The sequence below is a fragment of the Dendropsophus ebraccatus genome, chromosome 6, assembly GCF_027789765.1.
Source record: "Dendropsophus ebraccatus isolate aDenEbr1 chromosome 6, aDenEbr1.pat, whole genome shotgun sequence".
NCBI classification, from domain to species: domain Eukaryota; kingdom Metazoa; phylum Chordata; class Amphibia; order Anura; family Hylidae; genus Dendropsophus; species Dendropsophus ebraccatus.
The window spans coordinates 10,363,403-10,376,671 of record NC_091459.1 but is presented as its reverse complement, the minus strand read 5'-3'; the positions used below and the strand labels follow the sequence as shown (position 1 = coordinate 10,376,671).

The 13,269-nt window shown below is 40.3% G+C and overlaps 1 protein-coding gene across 1 annotated transcript in view; it reads right to left on the bottom strand.

Annotated features, from left to right (window-relative positions):
• The window catches only part of LOC138794638 (collagen alpha-1(IX) chain-like), a 42,266-nt gene that overhangs the window by 11,933 nt on the left and 17,064 nt on the right, over positions 1-13,269 (bottom strand). The window contains exons 6-18 of the mRNA XM_069973414.1: positions 11,277-11,354; positions 9,693-9,791; positions 9,559-9,612; positions 9,354-9,407; positions 9,208-9,261; positions 7,294-7,347; positions 6,568-6,621; positions 6,068-6,121; positions 5,561-5,614; positions 4,259-4,312; positions 3,642-3,686; positions 2,713-2,766; positions 1,305-1,358 (exon numbers count right to left, since the gene is read on the bottom strand). Of these exons, the coding sequence (XP_069829515.1) occupies positions 1,305-1,358; positions 2,713-2,766; positions 3,642-3,686; positions 4,259-4,312; positions 5,561-5,614; positions 6,068-6,121; positions 6,568-6,621; positions 7,294-7,347; positions 9,208-9,261; positions 9,354-9,407; positions 9,559-9,612; positions 9,693-9,791; positions 11,277-11,354 (762 nt within the window). The remainder of the gene's footprint in view (positions 1-1,304; positions 1,359-2,712; positions 2,767-3,641; positions 3,687-4,258; positions 4,313-5,560; positions 5,615-6,067; positions 6,122-6,567; positions 6,622-7,293; positions 7,348-9,207; positions 9,262-9,353; positions 9,408-9,558; positions 9,613-9,692; positions 9,792-11,276; positions 11,355-13,269) is intronic.

The following is a 13,269-nucleotide window of genomic DNA, read 5'->3' as shown; positions in this document are numbered from 1 at the left end:
CGGTGGTCGACCGGTCACTTGTTAGGTGGTAACGAGTGACGCCACTGTGGTGATTGGTCGAGATATAGACAGATGGTAAAGTGTTGTGACGCCAGTGCCGGTGGGCACACAGGTATGGAGGCACACCTGCTTTTAGCTTAGAGTGGCGAGCTATACCCTTTCCCCTGTGGTCGGTGACCTGCCGGGCTGTGAGGGGGTCCCTTGGGTACTTATCACTGTGGTTCGGAGTGGAGTTGTGACCCACCCGGACTATTGGTACCACCACCCACAGAAAGGGGAGATGGCCCAAGGATATGATCTCTACTGTGTAGGTGCAGGACTAATAACCAGTCCTGTTACCATAAATAAATCTTCTTTACTATAGAAATACTTTGTACAATAGCTGATAGCGGACTGTAGACTTGACTAGACAGGAGCTGTACTGAGGACCTTTAGAGTAGTAGAGTAGGAGTTGAGAGGAGTTTGTGCTAAGAGACCAGAACAGTGGAGAGGAGTTTGTACTGCAGGTTCAGAGTAATAGAGAGGAGTGTGTGTGAGAGGAGAGTCCCAACCCAGGGTAGAAGTGTGCTCTGCCAGAACTTTAGAAGAAGAAGTAGAATACTGAAGACTTGAAAGTAGATGTTTACTTGTGCCCGTCTTTCGACCTTTGTCACTATATCACCTTTTGCCTACCAATGTCGAGTGACCCGTCCTGTGAGGGTGACACAAGCCCCAGACCTCATTACCTGGATTGAGCAGAGTGGTCAGATTTCCTGGTTACACCAGGAAATTACGTACTCTATCTGGATCAGTTCCTCTGCTATAGGATACCGTCCTGCACCTTTAGACTTGTTCTCGGCATGGGTTAGGGTTTCTCTGACTTATCCTCTCCCTTGAGTAGCTTAACACTGCAGAGTGTGTGGAAGTGCTGCTTTCAAGTGGTGGAGAAGAAAGCATAGAAAAGAAAGAAGCTCAGGGATAGGTAGAGAAGAAGATAAGATCATCATTGGTGTACAGATCACAATAAACAATAACCCTTTGGTTACCTGCAGCTGTGCAAAACATATATACAGTTACATACAATAGTGACATCTTGTGGCAAAACCTAGGTACTGCTTCATCACCACAGTTACTTAAAGTACAGACTTTTGCGAAGGGTGTAACATACTGGTAACAATCCTAATTTCTGCCACCTATGTTTTGCTCATGAACCCTGTGTAAAGTTAACATTGTTTTTTCTATTAATATAAACTGTGCATTTGACCAAATAGCAGAGAAAGTTTGTCTACTAAAGTTACTAATATCATATAATCATCTGCTTTTACCTTGTATCCCACAATGCCACGGCGTCCCTCTTTACCCTGAGGACCTTGAAATGCCTGTTAGTACAATTAAAAAAAAATCATTCATCTAAAAAAAAATCATTCTATGTTCCCACTCTGTAACAGACTGGGCGTTCCGTGACCTTGACGGATGACGGAACGTCCGGTGTCAGAAAAGATCATCCTGGAAAGTACTGCAGTATGGCGCAGATGATCTTTACCGCCACTGAATTCGGATGTGGGGGCATCCATGTGCGCCCGCATCAGAATTCCCCACTCCACACAATGGTGCGTGCAGCCGGAGCCGCATGCTCCATTGTTTAAACTGACAGGGTCAGTTTCTTGCGGCGCCGCTAGGGATCCCAGCTGGAGTGTATACTATGTGCATACACACAAATTGGAAACATTTTCTAAAATGTAACTCACTGTATATTAGACAAGGTAAAGGGAAGATTACATAATGTCATATAAAAAGGACAAGGACAATAAGATTTCATTTTTAGTTCAGCTTTGGACTTTTTAGGTCGGACGTAGAAATGAGCGAACCTGGAGCATGCTGGAGTCCATCCAAACCCAAACTTTCGGCATTTGATTAGCGGTGGCTGCTGAGGTTGGATAAAGCCCTAAGGCTATGTGGAAAACATGGATATAGTCATTGGCTGTATCCATGTTCTCCAGACAACCTTAGAGCTTTATCCAAGTTCAGCAGCCCCAGCTAATCAAATAACGAACGTTCGGGTTTGGATGGACTCGAACCCGGTTCGCTCATCTCTAGTCGGACGCCATAGCTGATATGTGTAGATTTAAATTATACAAGGAGCCATATGGTCCTTAATGGTGAGACGTGGGATTAAAAAAAATGGGGAAGGTAAAATGAGGACAATATGTCTTTGTAATGGTTAATACTTTCTGTAGTTTTTTAAATATGGAAATAAAGATCTAATCTTAAAATTAAAAAAATTGAGCAGTATGATTGGACCTGTTTAATTTTTATCATGCAGTATTTGTGGTAGTTGTCTCATTTGGGTCCCGTATGACCTAATGTGTCATTGTTACTTAGTGACTGCAGAGTTGTCTTAGGCTGCGTTCACACTATGCTTTTTTTTTTGTTTGTTTTGTTCTTTCTTTTCATCCATTTTTGCGAAAAACTGATGCATTTGTGCGCATTCATTTTGATCCATTTTTCCATTGCCATTCTTTATTTTTAAAAAAAGCATCAAAACGCATCCATTTTTTTAATGTACACAAAAACGTGATTGGCCACAAAAAAAAAAAGATGCACAGAAATGCGTCCGTTTTTCCATCCGTTTTTTTTGTAAAAACAGATGGAAAAAACGTAGTGTGAACCCAGCCTTATTGAAGTATACAGTAGTATCTACAAAGCTAACATGGATTGATAAAGATGACTTACTTCAACTCCATCGTCACCATCCCGTCCTAACTGGCCTGGGTTGCCAATTATCCCCTGCAAAACAAAGTTATAAATGTATTATACAGTATATAGCAATGTACTTTCATAACATACTGTACACCTTTTGTTCAGTAGTCACAGCACACGTTCTGTTTTCCTCCAGGTACATTACAAATATTCAGGTAAAGTATTATTGTACACAACTGTTGTCACCTGGAATGCACTATTTGTAGTTGGGAGACAAAAGGGGTAATGTTTCTCCTTGAGGAGAGTGCCATAACATATGGAGACGTATAGGCCATTCATGCTTGGAATTCTGGGAAGAAGGATATACAAAGCAGGTCTCCAACAAGGGGCAGAAACCCAAAAAAGCTGTTTATATATGGGTAAAAGTGGGAAGTGTTTTGCTGGGCTTATTAAATCCCCAGTCATGTCCTAAGGTTTCTTAATGGAATCAAACACTGACTTACAGGGAGACCTAACTCCAAATTGTCAGAGAGTTAGAGAGCTGCTTTAGGGTATGGTCACACTGAGTAAATGAGGCGGAATAAAAGTGTGCAAAAGCTTGTGCGCTTCTCTGCTGTCCACTTGAAGAAGTGACATGTCTCGTCTTTCAGCGGAGACCGGCATCAGCGGAGAAGCGCGCGCTCTCCCATAGACAGGCTATAGCGCACTGAGAAAGGCCGCTGCAGAATTCCACCTGATTTGCTCAGTGTGAACATACCCTTATGGTCTTCACTGATGGGTGCTGTTTGTATACTCCAAAGATGAAATAAAAGCTTTTTTTTTCTTGCAAGAATTGGTGAGTGCAGCATCTATGTACTGATCACAATTATTGCACTTCAGAAAAACAAAAAAAACAATGGCTGTAAACTGTATATAAGTAGCATGTTACAGAAATACCGCCACTAAAAGACAAGCCAACTCACCTGTGGGCCCTGCCATCCTTTTACACCTTTTGGTCCGGCTATTCCCTAAAAATGACAAAATAATAACCAGTTATACGTCATACAAAGTGTGTAAAACAAAGTTATTACCCAAACTTCTACATTTATTACATTAGTGTTCCCGGTCTGTGGACCCCCTACATGTGGATCCCCACTGGTGGCACCAGAGATGTCATAGTAAAACATTTGGTACTCTTAGGGGGAAATTTACGAAGACCAGATTACTTATACGTCGGTCTTAACGTAGGCTCCGTCCCTTTTTCCCAGGCCGAATTCACTAAGGGGCAAAGCAGAGGCAGAGGGGCCAAGCGCTTCATTGTTACTATGATCTGGCCATCCTTATATATGGAACAGTGCAGGTAGAGGTGGGTGAACCAGTCACCAATCAATATCTGTATGTACAGCTCTAAGTTCTTGATGGTAAAGGGGGGGGGGTGAGTAAATGAGGGAACCTGATAGGCCTGTTTGCAACAATGAGTTTTGAGGACACGTTGCAAATGTTTATAGATGTGGCATGAACGTAGCACAGAAAAATTACTTTAATATTGAAAGTCAATATCACAAGAAGTTTAACTACTTAAAGGTACTATGGTTCTTACTGGCTCGCCTTTATTCCCTTCAACTCCTGGTTCTCCTGGGTCACCACCAATTCCCTGAAAAATAAGTATTCAGTGAGGTGCGTTCCTTTGGTTAGTTTCATATACTGCTACAAATTATTCTTTTGCTAGGTTCCTGTATATATGTCTGATAGGTAGCGGTATAGCATGTGCAGCCTGTGCAGCTGGGCGGGTATTTACTGTAATCCTGTTACATTAGACCCTTCCCGCTGCTCATGCTCCGTGTCTCATAGGTTTCACAGACCCTATAACACCCCAGCAGAGACTCCATAATGGTTTGAGCTACTCTGTTTGGCTAATAACAGATGGAGGTGTAAGAGGAGGAAGAAGTTGTACACACTTCAAAACAGGTAGGTAATTTCATGGAGTTACTGTAGCTCCTTCATGTTATTTACTCCTTCATTGCCGTAGACTACCAGAGATATCATCATTACTATCTCACTATCCAAAACTACAAGAGATCTAACCCTTAAAGGGGAACTATCAGTAGATTAGAAGAATCTAACCTGCTGATATGTCCCTGTTGCTCAGGAGACGCAGAGGAGGAAGGTATGTCCTTTACCTTCATCCTCTGCATCGTTCCGGTGCACCTAGTAATTTCTGCCGCCACTGTTTTCCATTGGCGCCATGCAAATTGACTGCGAGATGCAACTGGTAGCATGCCAACCAGAGGCATGAGAATAGGTGCCAGTTTCCTGCCTATTGAAGCTGATCAGGTTTGCCATGAGCCATATTATACTGCAGTACAGATCTGTACTGCAGCATGTCATACAGTATGTGCAATCAGGAGATTGTACAGTCTAGTTCCTTAGTAGGACAGTAAAACATACAGTAAAGAGGAACATAAAAGTAAATATATTGTTGTTATTATTATTATTATTATTATTATTATTAACACATTAAATAAAAGCCACAATAATTAAAAATAAATAGAAATACATGAATCCCTTTTTCCCATCATAAATGATATGATGGGATAAGATACATAAATGTTTATTATTAACATAGACTTTTTTTTAGTAATGAAACATCCAAAGGACAATCAGTCCACCTAAACTAGAATAGTGTACAATAGTGTATTGTTATTGCACTGACGGGCGGTCAGACAGCAAAATGACGGAGGTAATTTTTTCTTTTCAAAAATGTAGAGGAAACATAGCCCAAAGCATCTAAAACAAGTCAGGTCAGATTTTTTTTTTTAAAACTGGCTATAGTCCTAAGGCCAAAATGTCCCGGTCCTAAAGGGGTTAATAAAGTATCAATATAATTTCGATTATACAATACCTTTTGCCCTTGTCTGCCAGGACGGCCCTCAGATCCAGGGAAACCTTCATCACCCTATTAATAGAAAGGTTTATTGCTATTTGTGCTTTATTAACTATGTTGGTTAAATAAATCTTAGATGGATAATACAATAAAGGATTTAACATCAATATCAATATAAAACATATAGCGGGTAATATATGTAGCATGGAAATTCTAAATAGGTAATACTAATAGTATAAAACATACACATATAGTATGCGAATAATGCTCTATGGAAAAAATAATGAAAATCGTCATAATAGCAAAGGCTGCCTAGAGGAGCGAGGCATGAATTAGGGAACTTCAAGTTGCAAAGTTTTTCTACTAATTAACATTTTTTATTATATATATATCATATATATATATATATATATATATATATATATATATATATATATAAGAAATAAAACTAGACAGCATTAAGGGTAGAGTATCGAATATATGTACAGAGTTTTTCCATACTACATACTGGTTGAATAACATTACCTTTATTCCTCTGAACCCTGCAATCCCTTCGTATCCTGTTTCTCCTTCATCACCCTGAGAAATAAAAACACTGAGTACATTGTCTTTCACCATGGCCACTTCATGTAGAATATAAGCAAAAAACAGCATACTAAGCTTTACACCTTGGGCATAGGCCCTTCTGTACCAGTGTATGTAGCGGTTGTATGTGGAGGTATATGGCAGTTTACACCGTGATCCATAAGAGGCAGAATGGATAAAAAATACCCTCATACATAGAACACTGTACGGTGCACTATATGGCGGCATATGGAGTCCCGCACCATTCCATAGTATTTTATATGAGTGTATACAATATGTTTTTCAAAGTCAGTTTGGTGGAGCCACAGATATTCTCTTATGTTTAAGAAACAGACGCCTTTACCTTAAAGGGATACTAGAGAGGGTAACAATTTTAATAATTCTTTTAAATGCATTGCTTCAAAGTGTAACTTTTAGTGTAGTTTATAGAGTATTCTCACCTTGTCTCCTTTTGGGCCTGGGGAACCTAAGATTCCGGGTGGACCAGCAATGCCCTGAAATATAATTATTGAAATAAACATAAAATCAGATCTTCCAGAGACAGCAACACTCCTGTCTTCAGTATGGGTAGGGTTCTGTAACCCTGATCCATTAAAGTGAATGGAGTTTAAAGGGGTTATCCAGGTAACAAAAACAATATTCTAAACAATCCCTCTTCCCAATACCACCCTATGTCTAATATACATGTATAACCTATCTTGCACCTTTTCATTCTTATTGGATCTAGATGTCTAAAATCCTCTACTCTGGGTCCGCTCTGACCACCCTCAGCTCCCTTTGTAGTCACAGGATATGTGATGTCTTCTCTAGGGGATGGGTTAGCTTGTCTATTGACTTAGCAACCCGACCCCCAGGAGACGTCTTCTGCATCATCACCATGCACCTGTGCTCCATTAGACTTACATGTGTCTCTGAGCCTAGCTTAGCTGCTATGGCAGCAGCTAGAAAGACGGGAAACGGCTCAAAATATTCAGGGGGACTTGGTGAGTAAGAGCAGCTGGCATTTAATTTTTTTTGCTCTTAGGTGGATGACCCCTTTAAGGGTACCCTATGTATATATAGACTATAAGATCACACCAAAATATACTCCTTTCATGTTTAGAGGAACTGAATTAGTATTTTGAGAAACAATACAAAAAAATTATGTTAGGAATTATTTTACTTACTTTGAAACCATCGGCTCCTTGTAGTCCCTTGAAACCCGGATCACCACGGTCACCCTTTAAAAACAGAATATTTAACCAGTTATGAACCACATAAATATGTAGCACTTGATGTCACTAGTGGCTGTACTTCTCACCAGAACAATCAGGTTCTCATAAGATCAAGATGTACAATGTGAAGAATCCGCAAAGTATTTAGGATTTACCACATACAAAGAAGGTACGGATGGGTACAGAGTATAGGAGTAACACTGTGTAAGGTGGGGTAAAGACAAAGCCCTCATAAGAACAATCTAGGTTATAAACATATATTTTTTTTATTACAAAGCAGGGCTTTAATTTTACATGACATTTGTCATGTTTTTTGTCTCCTTTTGTCTCCTTCACCCAGTTCTGAGCCTGCAGATTTTTGCTGAAGACACAGAAAACTGTGCAGGAGCTGCTGTCGCCATCTCCCCCTCCTCCCCCTCCCTTCCTAGACGGCTCATGTCAACAGTTTCCCTGGCTGGCTAATTCCGCACTGTATAATATGGTAGAGTTAATCTAAGGTCAAGTTACTTCTGGCCCTACTGTGATTAACTCTCCTGGCATCACAGAGTGCAGAAACAGCCGGCCAGGGAGAGTGTTTGCATCAGACGTCTTAGAAGGGTGGGGGTAGGAGTGGGAGACAACTCACACACAGTTTTCTGTGTCTTCAGCACAGAGCATCAGCTCAGAACTGGAGTGAAATACATCTTTAAAGTAAATGTGTCATCAGAAAATTTTTATTGTTTAAATCAAATTTTTATGTTAAACATTTTTTAAAGATTTTTGGGTTTGTTTTTTTTTCTTTCCAAATTTTCTATTTTACTATCTATAATATAAGATAATCCTAAAATCTTGCAGTTTTCATTCCAATAAAAATAATAATAAGCTGATACTTGCTGTTCTGTATCGAAATCTTTTTAGCAGTCTCCTCTTTATCATTACAGACAGGATTACAATAAAAGGGGAAACCAGTATATCGGTAAAAGACTGCATCAGGACATTCCCAATAGGTGATGGTCAGAGCCCCCCCCCCTCCCCGCACAATGACCTCTGCACAGGTCACAGAGCATGCGAGAGAAATCTCTCCTATAGAAGTGCATAGGGCCACCTCCAGTCTATTGTGCCTATGTCCATAGGGCTTGTTGTAAAGCATATCTCTAAATGTTGTGAAGAATGCCCAGGCAATATGATTTACCCATAATAATCTACAAACCAACAGATTAAAGGATTCAAAAATAGAACTATCTGGTTCTGTTCTATAAAAGGAATATAAATACTGAAGACAATGGCCCAGATTTATTAAAGGGGTACTCCGGGAAATTAAAAATTAACTTTTCCCCTATCCACAGGATAGGAGAAAAGTAGGAGATCGCAGGGGTCTGACCCCTGAACCCCCCAGCGATCTTTGTATCGGACCCCATCGACTCTGTTATGAATAAAGCCCCGCGTCGGCACGTGACTTGCAGCTCTATTCATTCCTATGGAGCATCTGAAAGAGCCGAGTATGCCGGAGGAGCGCTGTACTCAGCTCTTTCCGTCACTCCATAGGAATGGATAGAGCCGCGGGTCACGTGCGAACCTGGTGCTCTATTCATAACAGAACCAGTGGGGTCCGATACAGAGATCGCCGGGGGGTTCAGGGGTCAGACCCACTGCGATTTCCTACTTTTATCCTATCCAGTGGATAGGGGAAAAGTAAGTTTTTCCCAGAATACCCCTTTAAATCTTGTAAAAACTGGTGTGATTGGCGGACAGCAACCAATCACAGCTCAGCTATCATTGTACCAGAGCTGAAAGCTGAGCTGCGATTGGTTGATATGGATTATACCAGTAAATCTGGGCCTGTATGTTTTAATATACATTTTTGCCATAATAAGAGATGATACGTACCCTCTCACCAGGTATACCTCTCTCCCCCTTTTCTCCCTTTATACCTGGATCTCCCTGAAAAACAATTTATACATAATTATATCTTTTGTGTTTGAACATAAAAAAAAGTTTCTTTTTTTAAAATATGATGAAATTGAGAATTTTACTGTGATCCCCGGCTCTCCAGCTCGTCCATAAGCTCCCGGATTGCCGCGGACGCCCTGTCATCCATTAGACAGAAAAGAAAACATATTTATTCATAAGAATCAAATCATCAGATTATACAACCAATAAAACATAAATTAATAATTCAGAAACAAGTCACGCTAAATGACGATAAGAACATAATCTACTGCATTAGCGATGAGTTACCAGATTTCCTGCACGGCCAGGCTCTCCTCGTTCACCCTCATGCCCTTTATGACCCTAAAAATGAACCAGAAATTTTTTACATTTTGAATTTTTTTGTATTTTTTATGATTTTGTTATGTTAGTTTGTCTTTTACCTTTGTTCCTGCAGGGCCCTGAAGACCTAAAATCCCATGTGCGCATTTGGTACACTTACGGGAATTTTCTCCAAGGCTCAGCTCCGCAGCCCCTGCACACTACAAAGCACAGAACAGCTCATATTGCCAATGTATTGCCAAAGATTTTACTTACAAGCCACAGAACCACAGACTTTTAAGGGGAACTAGCAGCAGGCTAGACTAATCTCACCTGGTGATAGCTCCCTATTGCGCATGGGGCGCCGAGGAGGAGGGTATGTGTCTTACCTTCTTCCTCAGCGTTGTTCCCATGCTGTTAGCAGTGTAATCCTCATCCGGAGCACCGTTAGGAGCCCCACCCTTGGACCGCTCCTTCTAATGATAATCAATGGAGCTGTCGGGCCGGCTTGCTCTTTGGAAGCAGGGCAGTGCTCCTCATGGTGCTCTGAATGAGGATTAAACTGCTAACATTCCCCTTATGGCTATGTTCACACATCTTTAAAAGAACGGCCGCTGTTTGCAATGAAATCAGCGGCCGTTCTTTTCAGCCTGAGCAGCATTGGATTGAAATCAATGTAATGACACCCATTCCATGCACAGGCCGCACCGACAACAGCCATCGTTCAGTGCGGCCGTGCAAAAAAACGAGCATTGCAAATAATAATGGATGTTGTGCATAAACAGCGTCCGTTATTAAATGTCCATGCATGGAAAATAATGATCCCGTGGCTGTCAGAGCCCTGACGGCCGCAGGAACATGTGTACGCTTATACTGTTTGTGAACATAACCTTAAAGGGGTTATCCAGCAAAAAAAAAAATTATTTCAAAACAACTGGTTTCAGAAAGTTATATAGATTTGTTATTTACTATTTCAAAATCTCCAGTCTTCCCGTACTTATCAGCTGCTGTATGTCCTGCATAAAATGTTGTTTTCTTTACAGTCTGACACAGTGCTCTCTGCTGCCACCTCTGTCCATGTCAGGAACTGTCCAGAGCAGGAAAGTATTTCTATGGGGATTTGCTGCTGCTCTGGACAGTTCCTGACATGGACACAGGGGGAAGCAGAGAGCATTGTGTCAGACTGGAGAGAATACATCACTTGCTGCAGGACGTACAGCAGCTGACAAGTACTGAAAGACTTGAGATTTTTAAATAGAAGTAAATTGCAAATCTATATAATTTTCTGAAACCAGTTGATTTGGTACCGGAGTACCCCTTTAATGTAGCTTGATCCCTCAAAGCATCACAACGAATTGTGACATTTTTTTATATACTATAGAATACAAATGTTTGGACACATTTAAAAAAAACTGCATTTAACCAGATAAAATCCTGAAATCTATAAATAAAATCCAAAAAACAGTATTTTACCACAGCCCTAAGTGTAAACTCGTAGGGGGAGATTTATTAAACATGGTGTAAAGTGAAACTGGCTCAGTCGCCCCTAGCAACCAATCAGATTCCACCTTTCATTCCTCACAGACTCTTTGGAAAATGAAAGGTGGAATCTGATTGGTTGCCGGGGCGACTGAGCCAGTTTCACTTTACACCATGTTCGATAAATCTCCCCCGTAATCTTCCTGTGCACAAGGTTGTGGACTTACCTGATCATACAGCTCACAACATTGTTCCCTCAGAGCCGTCATGGGGTCACAGTGGATTTCAAGCTGCTGAATATCAACCTATAAAACAAGATTATTTTAGGGGATAAAAAAAGAGAGTTACATTTACTATCTTGCCACCATATGCAGAATATGGCTGCGTTCACACACCGTCTTTTTTTTTTTTTTTTTTTTTTTTTTTTTTTTTAGGAGGCCAAACTACAGCAGTAATTTTATAACGGCTGTAATTATACAAAAAACGGACATTATTTGGCCTTATAATGATGACTGTCCTAAAAGATGGCCAGAAGACAGTGTGTGAGCATCGCCTATAAATAAATGACAAACCTTAACTAAGTTATACATAACTAGGTTAAATTCACACAACGTATATTTTCAATTAATCACATCCATTGTTGCAAATTGCAACACAAGCAATGATTAATTGAAAATATACATTGCATTGAAGTCTATGGAATCCCGGCCAGAGTGTATACGCATAGTATGCGCTCCGGTTGGGATTCCTTACGGCTGCACAAAAAACTGACATGTCAGTTTTGTGTGGCTGCTATTCATTGAACACAATAGACACAGTGCACACAATGGAGCACTCGTTCACTAATCGTTCGGTGTAATTCCACATCGTACGTTCTTTTCCTGGGATCAGATGGACAAACCAAAAAAAGGGGGTAAACACAACAACAAATGCAGGACCAGATGTAAACAATTATTGTTATACTTTATTGAATATGTACCAAATATATAAATTCATTACACATGTTAATAAAATTCACATAATAAGAGCTGAGACATATACAGATCCCCAGAACGTGGGTGGGAATAAATTACATCACATAGTTAACCCACACAGGTTAAAAAGGCAAAATCTATCCAAATTAACTGAGGTAATTTACATACACAAGTACTAGGTATATAAATATATATATATATATATATATATATATATATATATATATATATATATATATATATATATATAAACACATTACTCACAGTGGATGAAAAATCACATAAATTACAAAAAAAAAAAAAAACGAATACATATTACCCAAATATTGTGTCCTTAAAGGAGAAGTCTGGTGAAAATTTTTATTAAAGTACTGTATTGCCCCCCAAAAGTTATACAAATCACCAATATACACTTATTACGGGAAATGCTTATGAAGTGCTTTTTTCCCCTGCACTTACTACTGCATCAAGGCTTCACTTCCTGGATAACATGGTGATGTCACTTCCTGGATAACTTCCTCTCCAGCAGCCACAGCCCGCACAGCTCTGGAAGTCGGGTCATGACATCACCATGTTATCCAGGAAGTGACATCACCATGTTATCCAGGAAGTGACATCACCATGTTATCCAGGAAGTGACATCACCATGTTATCCAGGAAGTGACATCACCGTGTTATCCAGGAAGTGACATCACCGTGTTATCCAGGAAGTGACATCACCGTGTTATGCAGGAAGTGACATCACCGTGTTATCCAGGAAGTGACATCACCATGTTATCCAGGAAGTGAAGCCTTGATGCAGTAGTAAGTGAGGGGGAAAAAAGCACTTTATAAGCATTTCCCGTAATAGGTGTATATTGGGGATTGACTTTTCGGTAGTAATGCAATACTTTAATAAAAAATTTTGCCGGCCTTCTCCTTTAATACAATGGCCACCACACCACTCACCCGACGTACGTTTTGCATGTTGCTTTACCGAGGCTGTCATCACCCTGGATAAAGCAACACGCGAAACGCACGTCGGTTAATTGGTGTGGTGGCCATTGTACTAAGGACACAATATATGGGTAATATGTATAAGGTTTTGCTTTTGTTGTTGGGTTTACCCCCTTTTTATGGTTTGTTTATAAATAATTGTGCATATGGACTAACTATATCGAGGCCTGCATAGGAGTGGGATCAGATGGAGTAAACAATCGTAGTAACGATTATTCTAATGATCGTTACTAACGACTATCGTTCTGTG